Source organism: Phaseolus vulgaris, chromosome 4 (genome assembly GCF_051622355.1).
Source record: "Phaseolus vulgaris cultivar YP4 chromosome 4, ASM5162235v1, whole genome shotgun sequence".
NCBI classification, from domain to species: Eukaryota; Viridiplantae; Streptophyta; class Magnoliopsida; order Fabales; family Fabaceae; genus Phaseolus; species Phaseolus vulgaris.
Genome location: NC_143501.1, coordinates 4,148,935 through 4,169,822, shown reverse-complemented (window position 1 = coordinate 4,169,822; position 20,888 = coordinate 4,148,935). Strand labels below are relative to the sequence as shown.

Below are 20,888 nucleotides of genomic sequence, written 5' to 3'. Positions count from 1 at the left end.
AGTGACTACGTTCCAAAACAATTTTCGAGTTTTTGCTAAAAGTGACTAAGTGTTTAAAGGATACTTGATGGGTTAGTTGTGGGTGACTACATTCTGAAACAATATTCGAACGGTTTAGCCACGAGTGACTACGAGCCGAAAGAATACTCGTATTGTAACTTGCAATGTTAGTCTGAACAATGAAACTCAATATGTTTATTTGTGGTATCATACAAACTACTATAAAAATCTCTAAATATTTTCTTCCTTCCTTATGTTGTTAAAATAACATGTTATTACATCCGTGTTAACTTAAGAAGGGGATTTTCAGACTAAGTTTTTTTAAGGTCTTTAATAGATCGTTTATCAAGTGTAAAACCAATAAGAAGATATTTGCGAAAATTTACAAAAAAGTTTTAAAACACAATTCAATCATCGCTTCTTGTGTTTTGATTAGTTCTTCACATATATAATTTAATATTCTATTCATATTTGTTTTAAATATTCACATTCAATTAAAGAGATAAAAAATAATTTTTTTAGTATGAGCTAAAATTGTCTTGCTTGAAAGATTTTTTTTTTTTTTCATTTGAGTGAAAATTTAGTCAATAACAATGATTGAATTTCAACTCTATTTTCACTTAGTAAAAAATTCCTTTTTAGTGAAAATGGGACCGAAAGCAAAAGTTGAGTTTCAAATATATTTTCATTTTAGTAAAAAATCCTTCAGTTGAACGAACAAATATTGAATTTCTACTCTACTTTCGCGTGACAAAAATTCCTTTACTTAAATAGAAAATCAAATGCGTGCAGCAAAATCAAATTTGTTTTCAAAAGTTATACTCAAAACCACTTTAATAAATACAACTTTCATTCAAAATGATCAAACAATCATAATTTGCTCAATTATTATTCTTCACTCATTTCAATTCAACCTTGATCATTCAAACTAATTATATATGTACATTCATTCACATCAAACTCATAAACTAATGTATGGAAAACTATATGAAACTAACTTTAGTCATCTAAACCATATTCAAAACTCAACTTAAGAAACTCTATACTCTAACATACTTAATCTAACCACTATATCAACATCTCAACAAGAGTATCAAATTCAAAACATTTTAAAAAATCCTATATTAACCAAAAACCCAAATAACATTCTCACTTGATTTTAAACATTTAAATTGTTTTCAAACAAAACATAATTTTTTTGCATAAAAATCAAGATATTGTGATAAAGTCACATCTAGATCATATATCCTAAGATTCTATAGAAAACATAAATAATTTCCCCTACCTTTAATATATTGCACTCCCAATTCAAGCAGGATAAGTATTCAAAATCATAAATTTAGAGAAAAATATTCAAGAAAATTTTAGTATAAGCTTAACTAAATTGAGAGAATCAATTTTCTCAACTAATCCACTATAATTAATGAAAAATTCAAAAGAAAAGAGAAAAAAAATTAACTCCACCAAAATTAATAACAAATTTTAAAAAAAGAATATTTAAAGTGAATAAAATCTTATTCTGATTAAAAAAATGGTGGGTTGAAAATATTCTTAACTCATCAATTATTACAATGTGTGATCAATTAGATTATGAAAAAAAATGAAGTTTTAAGGACTGAAATTAAAGAGAAGTCGTAATGAAATTAGATAAGAAGTTCTAAAAAGTTAGAAGAAAGAGAACAAATTCTATGAACACTACAAGAAAATTATGAAATAGAAACCAATTTTTAGAGACCAAAATAAATAGTTACAATAGAAACTAAAATAGATACCATTTTAGAAACTAAAAAAAAAATTGGTTTCTAAATTAGTTTCTATTATTTTCTATTATTTTCTATTATTGTTAAATAGTTTCTAAATTGGTATCTAATTAGCAACTAAGGTTTTAGATACCAATTATTTAGTTTCTAAATTTAGTCTCTAAAACCTTGGTTGCTAATTAGATACCAATTTAGAAACTATTTAGCAATAATAGAAAATAATAGAAACTAATTTAGAAACTAAATTTATTTTTAGTTTCTAAAATGATCTCTAATTTAGTTACTATTGCAACTAATTATTTTGGTTTCTAAAAATTGGTTTCTATTTCATGATTTTCTTGTAGTGGAAGGTGAGAAGAATAAGAATGAGGGTGATGAGAGAGGTTTACCCATGATAATTACTTTTGACAACTATTTATAATTGATATTTTTGTATTATTTTTATGAGAATCAAAGAGAAATATGGTAATTTTATATATATAAAATCTTTATTACAATAAATGATCTAATAAAAATACCGTGATATATTAATTGCAATAATAAAATATTTTGGGAAAAGTTAGATTTTCAACTTTCAATAGAATAATTCTTCTATGAAAAGAATATTTAATAAATATTGTGGTGAAACATTATTTTATCATGATTATATGTTTTATAAAAATAAATCAAATGATAAATAAAAATTTCTAAGTCTATATTGCACAAAAACACCTAACAAAACAGAAAAAAAAATTTAATACCCTTTTTTTCATTCACAAAAATGGTACCCAGATATATGAAGGAAACCAAAATTTCTGCCATATAGACACTCATTTTAGTTCTTACTTTCAAAATTTTACAATAATTATAACCACTAAAAAATAGACACAAATTATTGTGATTTTAGTAATTATAATAAAAAACTATTCGAACATGCCATTTTAATCGTATTTTTAAAAGTAAACATATAAATTATTATTAAATATTATAATTAAAAAATTATTAAAATAAAATAATCTTTTAAACCATATTTAATTTTTTTCTTTATTTATTAGATGTTTGAGATATTGAAACATTAAAACATTGAGAAATACATTGTGAAAAAATAAATTTGGAATAGATTTTTTGTGTTTGGAAAATGTGATTTCAGAATAAAATTAGAAAATCAAAATCTCATTTTGCAATTCCAGAATAAAAAATTATATTTTAAAAAATAATTCAGAAGTATATTTTGGAAAAAATCAGAAAATATTTCTGAAATATAAATTTGGAATTGTGTTCGGAAAGTGAAATGTAGAATGTATTTTAATCTTTTAATTAAGGGTAGTTTTGTCATTTTGTATAAAAATTGGGTGTAAGTTGAAATTTGATTGGGTGACGGAAGTAATTTCCAAAACCGGAAAGGTGAAGAAGAAAAAACCATGGGCTTGGATCAACCCAAAATAAGACCAAAAAAAAAACTGAAAACAATGAAGGAGGCTCCAACAATTGGAATAATAACAACATAAAACACGAACACTTACCTCAGTCTTCACATAAATCACCATTTCGTTTCATATATTTTCTATTCCGAATGTTATTTTATTTTTTTGTCTTCTGACTCACAAATTTTGAGTTTGAGTTTTTAGTTTTCAGAGTTCGCTTCTTCTCATTCTCTCTATGTGTGTTTTTTTCTCAATTCTTGTTCTAACTTAACGCAATAGAGGAACACAGATACACCCAACCGAACCTTTTTTTTTGTCTGATCAAACTCCTTCAGTGATTTTCTTTCTCTTTTCCCTCGGAGATCGACTCCACTTGTTTCCCAGCAACTTTCCCAGGGAAAAAAAATCTGGGAAACTCGTAAGGTTCAATATTTTTCCCCTTTCACCTTCTGGGTCCTCTTTGTTTTTGCTCAATTCAAATTGTTTTGTTCCAAGGACCGTGCTTTATTTTGGTTCATGTTTTAATTGGATTGGTTTTGATTTTGCAGGGATGAAGAGGGCAAGGGATGATATATACTCAGCCTCTGCCTCTCAATTCAAACGCCCCTTTTCTTCGTCGCGTGCTGATTCGTATGTTTCTTCCTTTTTCCTTTTTCCAATTCCTTGCCCTATTTTTTGTGTGTTTGTCAATTTTGTGTTTATCCCTCTGGAATTGGTAGTTTGTCCTATTTCGTGCTGCGAAAGTGGAACGTGGGGCTTGTTGTTAAGTTTGTGTTTTCACTTGTGTGGTTGAATTGTTGTAGAGTTTACTAGGGTTGTGTTTAATTTAACCTGAATTGAATTTGGAATGGGTTATCTTGTGGAATCATGGATTACAAGAAATGGGGTGTGGTAGTTAGGGTATTGCTGAAACAAATTGTTTTGTTAAAGTTCTATGTGTGAATCTTATGAGGCAAGTATTATGAGCAGTGTTGCAATTGTAAATTACCTCATTTTTAACTTAAAAGATGAATGGATATATGGGTTCTCTTGTTTCAACCTGAGGAATGAGATATCATAAACTTCGGATAATGTGGACGTTCAACATGTGGAATGTTTGATATCTTGTAGAGATTAGCATGCTGTGATTGTTGATATTATGAGTATCTAAAAGTGAGTTTGTGTTCTGTGCTTGAAGCTATGGACAAAATCAAGTCCCTGGAAGTGGAGGGGGAGGGGGTGGGGGAGGTAGCAATGGAGGTGGTGTTGGTGGGGGAGCAACTACTTCACAGAAACTGACTACCAATGATGCCTTATCCTATTTGAAGGAAGTCAAAGACATGTTTCAGGACCAAAGAGAGAAGTACGACATGTTCCTTGAGGTCATGAAAGATTTCAAAGCTCAAAGGTAGATTTTTGCTCCACTCTTTAGTCTTTGCACTATATCATGATTTTGAAATGCAGTACATCAAGAGACTATTTATCTCAATCTTTATTTTGGTTCTTTCCAGGACTGACACTGCTGGTGTCATAGCAAGGGTGAAGGAATTGTTCAAAGGGCACAACAATTTGATTTTTGGATTTAACACATTCCTGCCAAAAGGTTATGAGATAACACTTGACGAGGATGAGGCTCCTCCAAAGAAAACAGTTGAATTTGAAGAAGCAATCAGTTTTGTGAACAAGATAAAGGTGAATGAGTTTTTCTGGTGGTTTTAATGATATAGTTGATTCCTAGCCGTAATCAATATGTTTTTTCTTTTACAGAAGCGGTTCCAAAGTGATGAGCATGTCTACAAATCATTCTTGGACATTTTAAACATGTATCGCAAAGAGCACAAGGACATTGGCGAGGTTTACAGTGAGGTAATATGTTTTGTCCTTTTCTGGGGGGCACTTTGATGTTGTTTTCCTTGTTCTCTTTCTCTTTAATATATTGTTTGGTTCGAAATTTACACTCTTTTTTTCCTTTAAACACTTTTTCTAGGTTGCTACCCTCTTCAAGGACCATCGAGATTTGCTAGAGGAGTTCACTAGATTCTTACCAGATACTTCTGCTGCACCTTCCACACAGCATGCTCCATATAGTCGAAATTCATTGCAGCGCTTTAATGAGTGGAGTTCTACAGCCCCAATGATGCGCCAAATGCCACCAGACAAGGCAGTAAGATTGTTCCTATTCCACTTATATGTGAATCTTGCAAACTGCATTTTTTAATGATTGGCTTGTGAACTTCTTTCTACAGCAACGCTATCGAAGAGACAGACTTCCTTCCCATGATCATGATATGAGTGCTGAACGTCCTGAGATGGATGATGACAAAACAATGTTGAACATACACAAGGAGAGGAAGCGAGAAAATAGGGATAGGAGAATGCGTGATCAGGAAGAGAGAGAACAAGATCTTGATAACAGCAGGGATTTGAACTTGCAACGCTTTCCGGACAAAAAGAAATCTGTCAAGAAGGCTGAAGGTTTTGGAATGGCTTCTGACTTTCCTTCTTATGAAGACAAAGATACCTTAAAGAGTAAGTAAGCTTCTGCCTTTCCTTCTTAGGATGACAAAGATACCTTAAAGGGTAAGCAATAATGTTATGCTTTGTGAAAATCTATATGTTTCTTAGGTTTTAGATTCGTAGTGTTAATTTAGCTTGACAGTAAGATATCTGGTTTTCGATGTGCTGCAGACTTTTATCTATTTAAATAGTGTAATAATTGGCACAATATTGAAGCAAACTGCCATTAAGAAAATAAAGGAGGATAGGAAAATATAATGACTTTTCTTTGGTGTCAAACATTCAACTGTAAATACAGAGTAAACCAGTGTAGTTATTTAAAATCGGTTGTATAAGCATTGCTAAAATAATTGGATCTTAGAGTTGACCAATGTGTGCAGTGTTGTAATATAATATTTAGTGCATGTTTGAAAAGCCTTAAGTCTGGGGAAGTAACTGCTTATTTTTTCTAAAGTTCTTGCAGGAAGGTAAGTAAAAATAAGTGATTATTTCTTCAAATCAGGCTAAACCTAGTGTGCACACAGTTTAAAAAATTCATAAGCATGTTAAATTTAATCATTCATCACCAATTGAGTTGAGTTCTTATAGTTCCTTTCTTAGAATTTATATGTCCTGATGGTATCTTCCTTGATTACTAGTTTTTCTTCTCTTCGATTTTAAATAGATTTGGGGATGATGAATAGGACTGGATGATCATATTGACCTGTAGTTTCCTAACCTAATGTTATTTGTTTGTTTATTTTTTATTCATGCCAGGCATGTATAGTCAAGCATTCAGTTTCTGTGAGAAAGTTAAGGAGAAATTGAGCAGTTCTGATGATTACCAAACATTCCTGAAGTGCCTTCATATTTTCAGCAATGGAATAATTAAAAGGAATGATTTGCAAAATTTGGTATGTGCTTGCTTCTGAGTCACATACTTAAAAAGTCATGCAAGAAGACATCTGTCTGCTTTTACTCGTATACTTCATTTTGGGTACTCTTGCTGACATTGAATTATTTTAGTTATGTTACTTTCACTATTTATTTAGGAATTTCATAATGTTTCATTAATTGAAGTATGAGGGCTATTTGGTGTTAGTTTGGCTGAGAATTCTAGAAGACAATTTAAAATATGCTTTTCAGTTCTCATGTTAGACGTTCAAATTCAATGCTTTGACTGATGGTATATGCTGCTGTTTCAGACGTTTAGTTGTTATTCATATTTTTACTGATGTATAAGCTTCCTCAAATCATGTTGTTATTTATTTTTTGCCATTATTGACATGGAGGATTTAGCCGAAAAGAAAATGAAAAGGCTTTACTATGAAGGTTTTTGGTCACCGAAAAATGCAGGTTTCATGACAGAATACAAAATGATTGTATCAGAAACTGTTAGGACCAGTGTGGTCAAGATCACAAGTTTACTCGCATGCGCGCACGAGTTAGTGAGTTTGGAGGGCCAGTCGAGGTGACTCGGCCAGCGGATCGGAGCGAGGCACTGCGCAGGTCAGTGGATTGGTGTCGATCATGACTCGTGCGCGGCCATTTTTGGCCAAAAAAAAATGGAACTTGGTTGCTCCAACGCAGAGAATGAGGTTTTGCAGCGGTGGCTTCGATGGTCTTGTGCGGTGGAGGTGGCAGTGATGCACTCCGGTGAGGCTGTGACAGTGGCGGAAAATGAAGAGATTAAAGGGGACGGTGTGCGGCGCATGGAAGTGAAGGGCTGCTGCCCAAAATAAACCCTAAACCTAGTTCAAACATTTGGGCCTTGGCCCATTTTTAATATCCAGCCTATTGCTAACCCTAATTCAAATTCCTAATTCAAATTAAGTTATTGGAGAAGTATTTTGCAGCCGCAAGAGGAAGTGAACAACAATATTAATTTTAAACCCTAAATTTATTTGGGCCTTACTTGGCCAATTTAAAATATTATAAGTTTCCAATAATTTTAATTCACATCAGATTTCTAATCTTTTCTTTAATTTATCTATAAATATATATCGTAACACGGTTAGTAACTCTTACGAGTCGAGTTACGATCTTTTATCTTCTTTTTGATCCTCTTACGAGTTTGACAACATTGGTTAGGACTATTTGGAGGGGGGGGTTGGTTGATACATTTAGGATATTGATCAGTTAGTCAAAGGTTTAATGTGTTAAATAAATAGAAGGATGTAAGGGGAATGGATATATGTAGATTGATCATTAGCTAAGTGTGAAAGGGAAACCATTGGCGGAGTGAGTGCTCTTCTCATCCTATTCAATCATTTTTTCCTTTCCCATTTCAATTTTTGGTTCTTGAGAGATTGGCCCGGTTTTCTGGATTTTGAGTTGCACGACGGAGAATCAAGTGTGCACTTTGGAGTAATGGGCCAACGAACTTGAGAAGATGCTTAAAAAATTGAGTTTGCTAGACATGAGTCAAATCATAGAATTACTTCTTGAATTCAAGAAAGGGAAGCTGTTTTTAGATAGTGGGGAAAATTTGGTCAACAAAAATGAGAAATTAAAATGGACGTGGTTGTGTGGGAGGAAATCAATTTGTGTGCCGCTCAGCATCATTCTTGCAAGAAGAAACAACACAAAATATTGAAGAGTCAAAACATCATTCTTGAAGAGAAAAACATGAAAGATGAGGAAAGGATACAGACACATACCTCTCATATCAAGAAGATTGAGGAATAAAAGAGATCAATAGAAGCAAAACATCATGGTGGAGGACACAATCACATATAAGAAATTGGGAGTTAGTTAATAGTACAATTAGGATGCTAGGTAGGGGTTAATGAGTTAAATAAATAGGAGGATGTAAGTTGAAAGGGAGGATATGTGTTCTTTTGTAGATTGAGCATTAACTCTTTGTGAAGGGAAATCATTGGTGGAGAAGTGCTCTCTTTATTGTTCTTTTTATCCTGTTCAATAAAAAATTATTTTCTTTCACATTTAAATTATTTGTTCCTAATAGAAGCACTGTATATTTTTTGTTGCATGCAGAATACATAATCAATTCATTTTGTATGATTGCATCAGAAATACAATATGCAGAAATCATTTTCATATTCTTAGCTTTTTGCCCCTTTCACCACTTAGTTTTTGTTCACTTGCCTAAAAGATGAGGAGATCTAGTTGGCAAGATTTTTTCACAAGCTCTCATATGCTTTCTTATAAGCTTTTGTTGCCTATTCTTGTCTTAATGTATATCATTTCAAAATTTACATTCTAGGTAACTGATTTGCTTGGAAAGCATTCAGATCTTATGGACGAATTCAATGATTTCCTGGAGCGTTGTGAAAATATTGGTAATTGTTTTCCAAATTTTTCTTTCCTTTTTCTTCCTCTTAATATTATTATTGTATTTTCTCAATCCTTGAGATCATTTTGTTTTTGCAGATGGATTCCTTGCTGGTGTCATGAGTAAAAGTATGTTAATATACAAATATATCTTATCCTCCTTATGTTTATGCATTTTTTTTTTCATTTTTTCATATTTTGAGGAGAACTGAATCACCATTGTCTTCTTTTAAGAAAACATTCAGATTTGAAAGCAAATGATGAATTATCCTGAATATTTTAGTGGGGGCGGGGTGTTTATTGCCACATATTAATGGTCAATATTGATGTTGCGAGTATGTTGATTTCAGAGTCACTATCTACTGATGTTCATTTAGCAAGACCATCAAAGTTGGAGGACAAAGACAGAGAGCACAAGCGTGATATGGATGGGGCTAAAGAGAAGGAAAGATACAAGGAGAAATACATGGGAAAATCCATTCAAGAACTTGACCTTAGTGACTGCAAACGTTGTACTCCCAGCTACCGGCTTTTGCCTGCAGATGTATATAACTTCTATTTGATTTATTTTCTTGTTGGCTTTGTTGATTGTGTATTATGTTCTATAACTCAGTTTCCCCCCTCACTTTTTTGCAGTATCCAATTCCTACAGCCAGTCAGAGATCTGAGCTTGGCGCTCAAGTATTGAATGACCACTGGGTATCTGTGACTTCTGGAAGTGAGGATTACTCTTTCAAACATATGCGCAGAAATCAGTATGAAGAAAGCTTGTTCAGATGTGAAGATGACAGGTAAAACTTGTGCAGATTTTTGTTTTTGTTTACCTCTTAATTTGGTTAAGCTCATTAGTTTTTTATATTCCTTTCCCGGGATCCAACAAATTTTATTTGTTTCCGTTATCTCTCCTGCATCCTGGTTGCAGTGTTCATTTTGGAGTTATTATTTTGTGAAAGATGTCTATGAATCATGGGATGATGATAAATTTTTTATTTCTAATGTAGATATGAGCTGGACATGTTATTAGAGTCTGTGAGTTCAGCTGCTAAACGAGCAGAGGAATTGTATAATAACATTAATGAAAATAAAATCAGTGTGGAGACTATGAACCGTATTGAAGAGCACTTTACTGGTATGTGTCAGAATAACCTCAATCTAAAATATTATAAAATTGTAATTTATCTATATATATAATTACTATTTTTCAATGATTAGACCTTTATGAATTGATTTTGTCTGAGGATACGATTTGCAGTTCTAAATTTAAGGTGCATTGAACGATTGTATGGTGATCATGGTCTTGACGTTATAGACATATTGCGTAAAAACCCAACCCATGCCCTTCCTGTAATATTGACTCGACTGAAGCAGAAGCAAGAGGAGTGGAGTAGGTGCCGTTCTGATTTCAATAAAGTATGGGCTGAAATTTATGCTAAAAATCACTACAAATCACTGGATCACCGCAGCTTCTATTTCAAACAGCAAGATTCAAAGAATTTGAGCACAAAATGTAAGTTTATTTGCTTTTCTTTCTGTTATATTTTGTGTGGATTTGATTATTTTGACTTGCCAGGAGCTCCATGAACAATTAACAATTTGAATTAAAAGTTACATGGGTCAGTTAGGCAATTTTTTACATTTTAGTTCAAGCACTGACTATACAATGGTTGGTTCTGTAGCTACGAAGTCTGCCATGACATAATGTGTGTACTGGGTATGAACAATAGATATTTTAGAGCTACCTATGGCATATGCGTGACAAAAAGTACTTGTAATTCTTAAATCCAAATTACCTACACTTATGGCTACAATGACCAATATTGTGACACTGACTGCTGTATATAAATGATCAATATTTTTGAAGCTAACCGTTGGCATACCCATGGATTAAGTGCTTATATAGGAAGTGCAAAATGGATTCTAAAATGGACTTTTAGATCATCTACTCTTCAACTTTGGCTTGGAATAGAGCCTTCTGCTTAATGTTTTTTGAAACTGTGTTAAATTAGAAACACTAAATCTGGGAAAGTAAGAGATACATAGAGTGCGTATAACTGTAGCCCATGGCTGTATCATACTGAGAATATACTTCTTGGAAAACATCTAATTACCTCCAGGCATATCAAGCAGTTATGTTTGTTGTTGCAGATCTCACAGTTTTTAAATAAATGGGTTATAAATTATTCTTATCGGGCTTTTTTTAAATATGTACACATCATTGCGTGTTTCAGTGTTATCTTTTTAGTCAGTTCTAAGATTCTATGTTTGACATTATACAGCCTTGGTTGCTGAGATTAAAGAAATTAAAGAAAAACAGCAGAAAGAAGATGATATTATTCAGTCTATCGCGGCTGGAAATAAACAGCCTCTAATTCCTCATCTGGAATTTGAATATTCTGATGCTGCTGGGATTCATGAAGACCTGTATAAACTTGTTCGTTATTCATGTGAGGAGTTATTCTCAAGTAAAGAGTTGTTACATAAAATTATGAGGCTCTGGAGTACCTTCTTGGAGCCAATGCTTGGTGTTCCTTCCCAGTCTCATGCAATAGAAAGGGCAGAGGATAGAAAAACTGGGCACAATGTTCGCAATTTTGGTGTACCAGGCATAGGAGGTGACAGAAGCCCTCATGGAGACTCTCTTTCAATGAATTCAAGGTTACCAAAATCTGATAAGAATGAAGCTGATGGTAGACTAACTGAAACAAAGAATGTTCACCGGACTAGTATAGCAACCAATGATAAAGAAAATGGATCTGTTGGTGGTGAACATGGTTGTAGAGATGATCCATTAATGGATAAGGGACTGAAAAATGTAGAATGCAATGATAAAGCATCCGGATTTAGCAAACCATTTACCTCTGATGATCAAGGAGCTAAAAACAGTGTATCAATTGCAATTAGAGGAGAAAACAGCCTGAACAGAACCAGCTTAGATGTATCACCAGGTATGCATACAGACTTGTAAAATCGATTCTGTTTTAACTCAATTCAATTCTTTTTCATTTCTGTTTTATTTTATGTTATGGTTGTAAGAATCCTAAACTTGTTTATTTTTCTAGCCCGTGCCCTTACTCCCTCACGACCTACTGATGTTGATGATTCTGTAGCCAAGTCTCAGGTTGTCAATGTACCATTGGTGGAGGTATGGCTTCTCAATTGAGGCAGATTTAGCTTGCTTTAGAAGTAACACTTAATCAGTTTTGATATATTTGCTTTCTCTTTCTTTTTTTCCCATTTTCTTTCTACCTTTTCTGAAACCAAGGGATTTTTATTTTATTTTTCTCTAATTGATTATGTATGTCTCTCTGTTTATTTTTGTATTTCAGGGATCTGACATGGCAACTCCTGTTCCTGTGGCCAATGGTGTTTTAAGTGAGAGCAGTAAAGTTAAAACTCATGATGAATCTGCTGGACCTTGCAAAATTGAAAAGGAAGAGGGAGAATTATCACCAAATGGTGACTCAGAGGAGGATAACTTTGTTGCCTATGGAGATTCAAATGTGCAGTCAATGGCTAAATCAAAACACAACACTGAAAGAAGGAAATATCAGTCTAGAAATGGAGAGGATGAATGTTGTCCTGAGGCTGGAGGTGACAATGATGCAGATGCTGACGATGAGGATAGTGAAAATGTTTCTGAAGCTGGTGAAGATGTCTCAGGCAGTGAATCTGCTGGTGATGAATGCTTTCGGGAAGATCATGAAGAGGAGGAAGACATAGAACAAGATGATGTTGATGGTAAGGCTGAGAGTGAAGGTGAAGCTGAGGGGATTGGTGATGCACAAGCTGGGGGAGATGGCACATCTTTGCCATTGTCAGAGAGGTTCCTTTCATCTGTGAAACCTCTCACAAAGCATGTATCAGCAGTTTCATTTGTTGAAGAAATGAAGGACTCAAGGGTGTTCTATGGAAATGACGACTTCTATGTGCTTTTTAGACTTCATCAAGTAAGGATAATGCTTTTTTCTGGTGTTTGATGTTGAAATATCTTCCTTGGTGGATGTCATAAGCTCTTTTTGAACTTGGCAGACTCTTTACGAGAGGATCTTATCGGCGAAAACAAATTCAATGAATGCAGAAATAAAATGGAAAACAAAAGATGCTAGTTTACCAGATCCTTATTCAAGGTAAATTTTCACAACCTATTTGAAGTATCAGCCCCCCACCCCCCAAATGAGTGTTCACTGGCTAATTGTTTGTACTCTTAGATTTATGAATGCATTGTACAACTTGCTTGATGGATCTGCTGAAAATGCAAAGTTTGAAGATGAATGCCGAGCAATTATCGGGAACCAGTCATACGTGTTATTCACCTTGGACAAGTTAATATACAAATTGGTTAGACAGGTATATTGCCTTATCTTATTTTCTACTTGCTTTTGACTTGTTCCCCTTTGAAGGTAATTTCCCTTTTCTGCAGCTTCAAACTGTCGCAACAGATGATGTGGACAGTAAGCTTCTCCAATTATATGAATATGAAAAGTCTCGGAAGCCTGGGAAGTTAAATGATTCTGTATATCATGCAAATGCTCATGTCATCCTTCATGAGGATAATATATATCGGATACAATGTGTAGGTCCTTGTGCCCAAGTCTAAAACCAAAAAAAAGTCAGCTTTGTTAACAGGAGCTTGAGTTCTTGAGGTTAATATTAATTTCCTTTGTCATCTTATTGCAGTCCTCTAGCCCCTCACGATTATCCATCCAGTTTATGGACAATATGAATGAAAAGCCTGAATTGTTTGCCGTTTCTATTGATCCGAATTTCTCCTTTTATCTGCACAATGATTTTCTGTCTGTCTTTCCCGGCAAAAAGGAACCCCATGGCATCATACTGCACAGGTACAGATTCACCAAGATTAATCTTTTTGGTTTAGTGCTTTTATCTTTTATGTAATGATAATTGTGGTATTTGTTATGTAAGCATGAGTAATCTTTAGGCGACATGGAAATATTGCCTACCTTTTCAACTAGGTAACAGTTTCTGCTTCTTATTTTGATATATGCAGAAACAAACGCAAATATGGAAACTTAGATGAGCTTTCTGCTATATGCTCTGCCATGGAAGGTGTTAAAGTAATTAATGGATTGGAATGCAAGATAGCTTGCAACTCATCCAAGGTATGCTGCCTTTTAATGCTTTTTTCTTTTTCCGTTTTTGCAGATTACTGCTATATTACAATGTCATGGACATAATCTTTCCTCATTTATTGTCATCTTCTCTCTCTTGATAATGATATAGATATGCCCTCTTTCTTTCACCAAGGATTTAAACTGTAGTTAGTGTTGCAGTGTGGTTGTGCTGCAATTATAAAAACAATGGTGTGGATTTAAGAATGTTGTGTGTCTAGTGTGGCACTCAAAGCACCACACATTGACAAGGCTATTGAATTTTTTCTTCTGCTTTGTAATTTCTTTGAAACCAATGGTTAGAACAATGTTTTGTTTTTGCTTATTGGCAATTTTCATCTGCAGATTTCTTATGTTCTTGACACACAAGATTTCTTCTTCCGGCCGAGAAAGAAGAGACGAACGCCGGCAGGGACCAGAACCTCCCAGTTTCGTAGGGATAGAGAGGAAAGATTCCGCAAATTGTTGGCATGCTCATAATTTATATCTTCATGAATATTTGCTCTCTAACATCTCCATTGAAAAACAGCTGAGGAGACACATAATTTGATGTTTATAAGAGTCTGGGTGAAGCAACCTAGGAACCCTTTGGGTTCACAATTTTATCTGTTGTCATCATAGGTACTTGAATTTTCACATGTAAGTGAGGAAGGGGAATATCGATGAGATGTGTAATATGTTTATGAGGTCTCATGCATGTGCCCTCCTTTGTAAATAGTTTGCTATATATCTGTAGAATATTTGTTTACCAAATTGTTCATTAGTTGCAACACTTACTTGGCCCTACCTTTATACTTCATACTCTTCTCTTTTTCATGTTCTTGTTCTTGTTGTTTTGCTATGTTAGCCTCAAAATGTGTTTGTACTTTTGTTTTCTAACACCAATTCTTCATTGTTGGAGAATAAAATTGTGACATTTTGTCTTGGACAAGACTACAAAATGGAGACCAACACCTTTCAATCAAACCTTTGTAGTTGGCCTTGTCGTTTTTAAAATTTGAAGTGAGTCTTTAACAAGATTTTATGGTATCTATAGAAAATACTGTGGAAAGACAAAAATCAAACACGAATTATTTGTTATCTGTATGAAGAAAATATAATTATTTTATCATGATAATGCTTTTAAATTTTTTATTCTTTATTTTATTTTCTTTACTATATCAAATCAATAGGTTTATTTGTAACTGAGAACAATGTCGTCTGTAACCAGTATTGGTAACCGAACATAAACAATAGAATTGATGCAGACAGATAAAAACAAATAATTAAATTAAAATATTTAATTTATTAAGTACTTAATTTTATAAAAGAATATTAAATATTGAAAATAAAATTTATTTAAGATTAATTTATTAATGTAAATATTCATTAAAAATTTATCACGTTCAATAGCAAGTGAAACGAATCACTACTTTTTACGGTGACCACTAATTTTATCTATATCGTAATTTTTTGAATCAGAATTTCACAATACATACTTTAAAAATATAACTTCATTAAAATATAATTTAGAAAAAAACTCGACTCTTTTAGAAGATATTTCACTATTTCTTTCAAACATTAAATTTTATTTACCACTATTAAGTAGTATGAATATGCGTGTCTTAAAAAAATAAATAATGAAAAAGAATTTTAAACCTTAATAATCAGGATAAGTTTGGTACACTGATAATATTATTTTAAAAATTTAAGAAAATTAATTATTTCTATTGCTCTTTGGAGGAAGAACTACTTAATTTTTAAGGCTCTCACAATATTTTTTTTTATAGATAATTATCATTTGGAACTTAAATATAGATATTTGGTTTAGCTAAAAACAGTAGATCCCAATTACACAAAATGTTGACACTTAAAAAAAAATAGTGACGGAAAGATTTTACATTATTATAATTATTACACTTGGTTATTGATTAGAATAGGCTGATATTGGATAAAAAAAAACAATATTTAATTATCATATTTCTAAATTTCAATCAGCTAATTTATCCACTATTAATTTATAGTTATAAGATCAGCTTCTATCAAGAGTATATTATCTGTTTATCAACTAAATTATCTGTCATCTGATTACCTATTGTCAAATAGGAACTTAGTTGCTAAATTTTGCCCAAAAGAACCTTAAACAGCACAAAATCAAAGTTGTACTGTTTTTTTTTTAACAAGAACAAAGTTCTAATGTTTTTGTTACTACCAAAGTTGTAATGTTATGTTATATGGAGGTTATGGTAATAACTCAGCCACGTTGTTGCAAACACAGGAATTGAAAATATCAAACCATCACTTTGTAACTTCCACTCCCTCCCTATCTTCCTCACCTTTTCTCCCTCTCTCTCTCTCTCTCTCTCTCTCTCGCTCTCTCCTTCCTTTTATCACAATCTATCTCATTCATTTCAATGGCTTCTGCTTCCATATCAGATCCATCTCTCTCCACCAAGAAGAAAAGGGTAACCTTCATTCCTCTCTGACTATCCCATTTCTCTATATTTTTTCAATCTCTTTCTTCAAACTATTTTCTCACCTAATATTTTTTAACCTGTTGGGTTAAAGATGTGATTTTTTTTTAACCCATGAAGGCATTGAGACATAATACATTGCATTGCATTCTCTTTTTGTTGGGTATCAAAAGGGTAGCAATTAATTCATTCATTTTTTCTAGTTTTTGGGGAAAAAAATCTTTTTTTATGATGGTTTTGGAAAAATTTAATTTTCCCATTGCATTGGCTTTTTGCGTTGTGAATGTTCAGACAAATGGTATCAAAGGGTAGCAATTTTTCTTTCTTTTTCTGCTTTTGAAATTTTCATTTTTTTATCATGGTTTTGTGATTTTTTGTTTTATTTCCATTTTTTGTTGGTTTATGGCACTGTGATTGTTCAGACAAATGGGTCCGCGAAACTGAAGCAAATCAAGCTTGATGTTCGGCGTGAACAATGGCTCTCTCGAGGTACCTCTATGATCTTCATTTTCACCTGTAAATTGTTCATCTAATATATGATGTTTTCATGTTCTTCATTAGTCCATCATTGATATTGAATTCTACAGCATTGGTTTTTTCCCTTTTTACCAAACCATGAATGCTGAATGTCTAAACAATTTTTATACAGATAGAATCAATTTGGAGATTCCTTTCTTTCTGTTAATTCTCCTCAAATGACATCCTTTGTCTGTTTTGCTTGCTGCCTCTTTGGTCTTTACTTTATTGGTTCCATCTATGGTTTCATAATCTGTTCCAATTTCCAAACCCTTGGAACTCAACGTAACACTTGGGATAAGTTTGGAAAGTACCTTTTTTTTCTCTTCCAACTTTAATAAAAACATGCAATTAAGATTTGATACAAAAAGAAAAATTCACCTAGTGGGATAAGACTTTTGTAGTTGTGTGCAAATGTCCTGAATTGTTTAAAAATATCACCAAAGTACTTTTAATAAGACTTAGACATGTTCCATTTTTTATAGAGGTTCCATGAAATTATACAAACTTTTCCTGCATTTTGCTACCATGTAGCTTAACTTGTGAGGTGAAGATACATGGATAGTGTTATATTTCATTTCCATCAACTTTCTTGCCATATCAACCTTCAAGGTTACAATTTTTTAAATGTAATTACACACGGATAATATAAATCTTCTTTGTATGCACTTTTAAATTGTAGCCTTCAAACTGAGAGGATCTTCATAGCTTGGCATGATTAGTTTTGGCAGGGCTGGTTGAAGTGAAGCATCATGTGACCATGTTTCGTATTTCACTATGAGTATGAGTATGTAAAATCTAAAAACAAAGTAAAGCTACAGTATTTTTCTCTAATTACACAAGACTGGATTTTATTCATCAAAGGGGTGTAAGAATGTTCATTGTATTATATTTTAACTTAAAAGAAGGTAGAAACAATAATTAATCAATTGTTTGAAACTGAAAGTTACTAAATTTTATTGTTTGTCTGTTACTGTTACATTGTTTTGTGTTAGTCAAAAAAGGAAGTGATGTTGACTCAAATGGAAGGGTTGATCATTGTCCTTCATCTAAGAACATTGCCAGTGAGGAGAATAGATCATCATCAAAGGAAAATGGGAGGAAAAGAGGAGAGGATATTGAAGGTTCTTGCATCCAGGGTAATTATTCAGGATCCATTATAAATAACTCCATTCAAAATAGTTTTGATCTTGATGAGTCAGGGAGTGATTTCTCCGGAAGTAGTAGCAGCAGCAGCAGCAGCATGAGTGCTTGTTTCTCAGGGAATGTCAGTGACAAAGAAGTGGATGAATGCCTTGATGACTGGGAGGTTGTTGCTGATGCTTTATATGCAAATGATAATCTGTGTTCTGTGGTTTCAGAGTCTTCTCCAGTTCAAGAGGCTGCCAAGAATCTCAGAGAAGATTTCTCAAAACCAGAGTTCAAATCAGGAGTTCCTGAATCACATCCAAGCCGTCGAGCCTGGAAACCTGACGATGCTCTTCGTCCTCAGTGTTTGCCAAACCTCTCAAAGCAACATAGTTCTCTGTTAAACTCAAACTGGCATGGTAACCACAAAACTGTACCTTGTGCATGGCAAACAATAATGTCACAACCTCCTCAGTGTCCCATATGTTATGAGGATTTTGACATGACAGACTCAAGTTTTCTTCCTTGTTCTTGTGGATTTCATCTCTGCCTATTTTGTCACAAAAAGATCCTCGAATCAGACGGCCGGTGTCCGGGCTGCAGAAAACCATATGATCATGTAGATGGGAGTGTTGGATTCAACATAGGAGTCAAGTCTTTCCACTTTGCTCAATCTTTCAGTATGAGTACAGGGTGCTAGGTCCTAGATGACAGTTTTTTCTTCTTCTGGAAAACATCATGTAAATGTTATCTTTCACCTATCACTTGATTTATAAGATCAAATTTAGTAGATCAAGTTTCATCAAGAGTATGAGTATAGTGATAGGTAGAGGTTTAGACCAATCAGATAAACAACTTAGACCTTTGGTAAGTTTGATTTGCATTACCATTGTTTTTTTTCATATGCTAATGCAGGAAACTGAATGTTATTGTGAAAAAATAAAACAAGTTAACTTTGAAGATTGAAATTTGAATGATTTTTTCTTATGTAGTTGTAGTGTGCTCTATACTCAACTTCAACTTATATGAAAAATAAAACTGAATGTTGTTTCTTTTATCCACTTTATGTGAAGGCTATTGTTGATTCTTAGTTTTTGTGCCAATGCAGATTGGTAGGATATAATCTGAATTGGAGGAACATTTGACATTGGAAACATTGTTCTCTGAAATATTTTTCTTTACTATTGCAATTTATCTACCACCTTAAAAAAATTGAATAGAAAAACTTATATGCAAGAGAATAAGCTAACACAATTTATTGCTTCCAAAACATTTTCTTGATGCAAATTCTTATCAGTGAAGTAATGACATATTAAACTAGTTTAGGAAGTGCATGTTATATACCTAATAACCATTGTTTGACATCATGGCTATTTCAATTGCTAATTTTTATAGGTGAACATTTGTTCTATATATTGAAGTAACATTAGCTAATAAAAACAACTTTTTGTGGTCAAACAATGTTGATAGAGAAACCTATAGTAGGACCAATATTTTGTTCAATTCAAGAAACTGGGTTGTTAGTGTTGTCTATAATTTTTTGCTATGTATGTGGAGTTAGATATTGACTCAGCACAAAAAGTTTTTGCAACTAACCAAGTTATATATATATATATATATATATATATATATATATATATATATAATATATATATATATATTTAATTATCAATAAAATCAATAAACATTTTATGTTAGTAACATCTTGATGGAAAAGAATTTGTCCACTTCAAATATTAAATTACAATAGAGCTTAAGAGTATTTCAAATAATAATAAAACTAAGGGTTAAATAAGTTTTTCGTTCATGTATTATAATGCGGAATTGGTTTTCGTTCCTAGTTCAAATTTTAAATCATCCAGATGTGTGTAGTATGAAAATAATTAGAATAAGTCTTTTTTATGTGAAATGATTTTTTTTTATGTGAAATGATTTTTAATTTTTTTTCTTTTTTAATTTCAAAATTTGTTATTATTGATTGTAAACTAATGTTCATTTTTGTAAAGGATGATCTAAAGTTTAAAAAGGAAACAAAAAATAATTTTGTATTATAATAGGAAAACGAAAAACATATTTAATTTTAAAATTAAAGATTTTTAGTTTTATGGTGTCTTATTATAAAGTTTTATATGAAAAATTTTATTCCAATTCAGATTAGTCTAATATATCTCTTGACTAAATTTCAAAAATCATGTAATTAAAACATTTAATCATGGTTTAAGACCTACCATGAAAGTTAATCTTTCTATTACCATAGTTTTAGATAGAAATTCCATGTTCCAACTGCAATTTTTTCAAAAATATTAGTTAAAGAATAAACTATATTTTCACTCTTTACTGAAGTTCATGTATTATGAGGATCCAACAAACATTATTAGTGAAATTACATTTTCAGTTTTCTTTTCATTTTTATCTATGATTTTGATGTCCTACTTTTGTTTCCTAATTTTAGTTTTCATATATAGAAATTTCACAGTTTTGAGAAATCCTAAATTTTGTGGGTAAATTCCCAATCTAGCACCATTTACATTTTTATTTCCCTAACTAGCACCCTTTTGTTTTTATTTTCCTATCTAACACTCTTTTGTTTTTATTTCCTTATCTAGCACCCTTTTATTTTTTATTTCCCTATCTAGCATCATTTCAAAAATAAATAAATAAATAATAAATTAATTTCTTTTTGATAATTTTAATTTTGAATGCATTAAAAAATAAGTATTTTTAATGTTT

At 32.3% G+C, this 20,888-nt stretch overlaps 2 protein-coding genes across 5 annotated transcripts; both read left to right on the top strand.

Annotated features, from left to right (window-relative positions):
* The first annotated feature begins 3,213 nt into the window (after positions 1–3,213).
* Positions 3,214–14,847, top strand: SNL2 (SIN3-like 2). 2 transcript variants are annotated; one of them, XM_068645601.2, is made up of 23 exons: positions 3,214–3,586; positions 3,712–3,793; positions 4,341–4,550; positions 4,654–4,834; positions 4,910–5,008; positions 5,130–5,306; positions 5,389–5,671; positions 6,416–6,552; positions 8,865–8,940; positions 9,032–9,061; positions 9,283–9,476; positions 9,569–9,723; positions 9,934–10,061; positions 10,185–10,439; positions 11,209–11,877; positions 11,992–12,074; positions 12,259–12,879; positions 12,962–13,059; positions 13,141–13,279; positions 13,353–13,505; positions 13,610–13,773; positions 13,941–14,052; positions 14,407–14,847. In XM_068645601.2, exons 2-23 carry the CDS (start codon positions 3,714–3,716, stop codon positions 14,539–14,541), a joined length of 4,179 nt encoding a protein of 1,392 aa, XP_068501702.2. In that variant the 5' UTR covers positions 3,214–3,586; positions 3,712–3,713; the 3' UTR covers positions 14,542–14,847. The 2 variants fall into 2 exon arrangements, with proteins under 2 accessions (XP_068501702.2, XP_068501704.2); XM_068645603.2 differs by having other exon boundaries at positions 3,269–3,586; positions 5,130–5,303.
* Positions 14,848–16,226: 1,379 nt separating this feature from the next.
* On the top strand, positions 16,227–18,964 carry LOC137836838 (uncharacterized). Of its 3 annotated transcripts, XM_090301396.1 has the most exons (4): positions 16,227–16,505; positions 16,937–17,003; positions 18,026–18,169; positions 18,392–18,964. In XM_090301396.1, exons 1-4 carry the CDS (start codon positions 16,455–16,457, stop codon positions 18,856–18,858), a joined length of 729 nt encoding a protein of 242 aa, XP_090157522.1. In that variant the 5' UTR covers positions 16,227–16,454; the 3' UTR covers positions 18,859–18,964. The 3 variants fall into 3 exon arrangements, with proteins under 3 accessions (XP_090157522.1, XP_090157523.1, XP_068501699.1); XM_090301397.1 differs by lacking the exon at positions 18,026–18,169; XM_068645598.2 differs by having other exon boundaries at positions 18,026–18,964.
* The last annotated feature ends 1,924 nt before the right edge of the window (positions 18,965–20,888 follow it).

Excerpts from the sequence above, each read along its gene's own strand:
- SNL2 (XM_068645601.2), top strand. The coding sequence starts at position 3,714 with ATGAAGAGGGCAAGGGATGATATATACTCAGCCTCTGCCTCTCAATTC. Across the intron at positions 5,307-5,388 it reads AAATGCCACCAGACAAGGCA|CAACGCTATCGAAGAGACAG; the intron begins GTAAGATTGTTC and ends TTCTTTCTACAG. Across the intron at positions 10,440-11,208 it reads AAAGAATTTGAGCACAAAAT|CCTTGGTTGCTGAGATTAAA; the intron begins GTAAGTTTATTT and ends GACATTATACAG.
- LOC137836838 (XM_068645598.2), top strand. The coding sequence starts at position 16,455 with ATGGCTTCTGCTTCCATATCAGATCCATCTCTCTCCACCAAGAAGAAA. Across the intron at positions 16,506-16,936 it reads TCTCCACCAAGAAGAAAAGG|ACAAATGGGTCCGCGAAACT; the intron begins GTAACCTTCATT and ends GTGATTGTTCAG. Across the intron at positions 17,004-18,025 it reads TGAACAATGGCTCTCTCGAG|TCAAAAAAGGAAGTGATGTT; the intron begins GTACCTCTATGA and ends GTTTTGTGTTAG.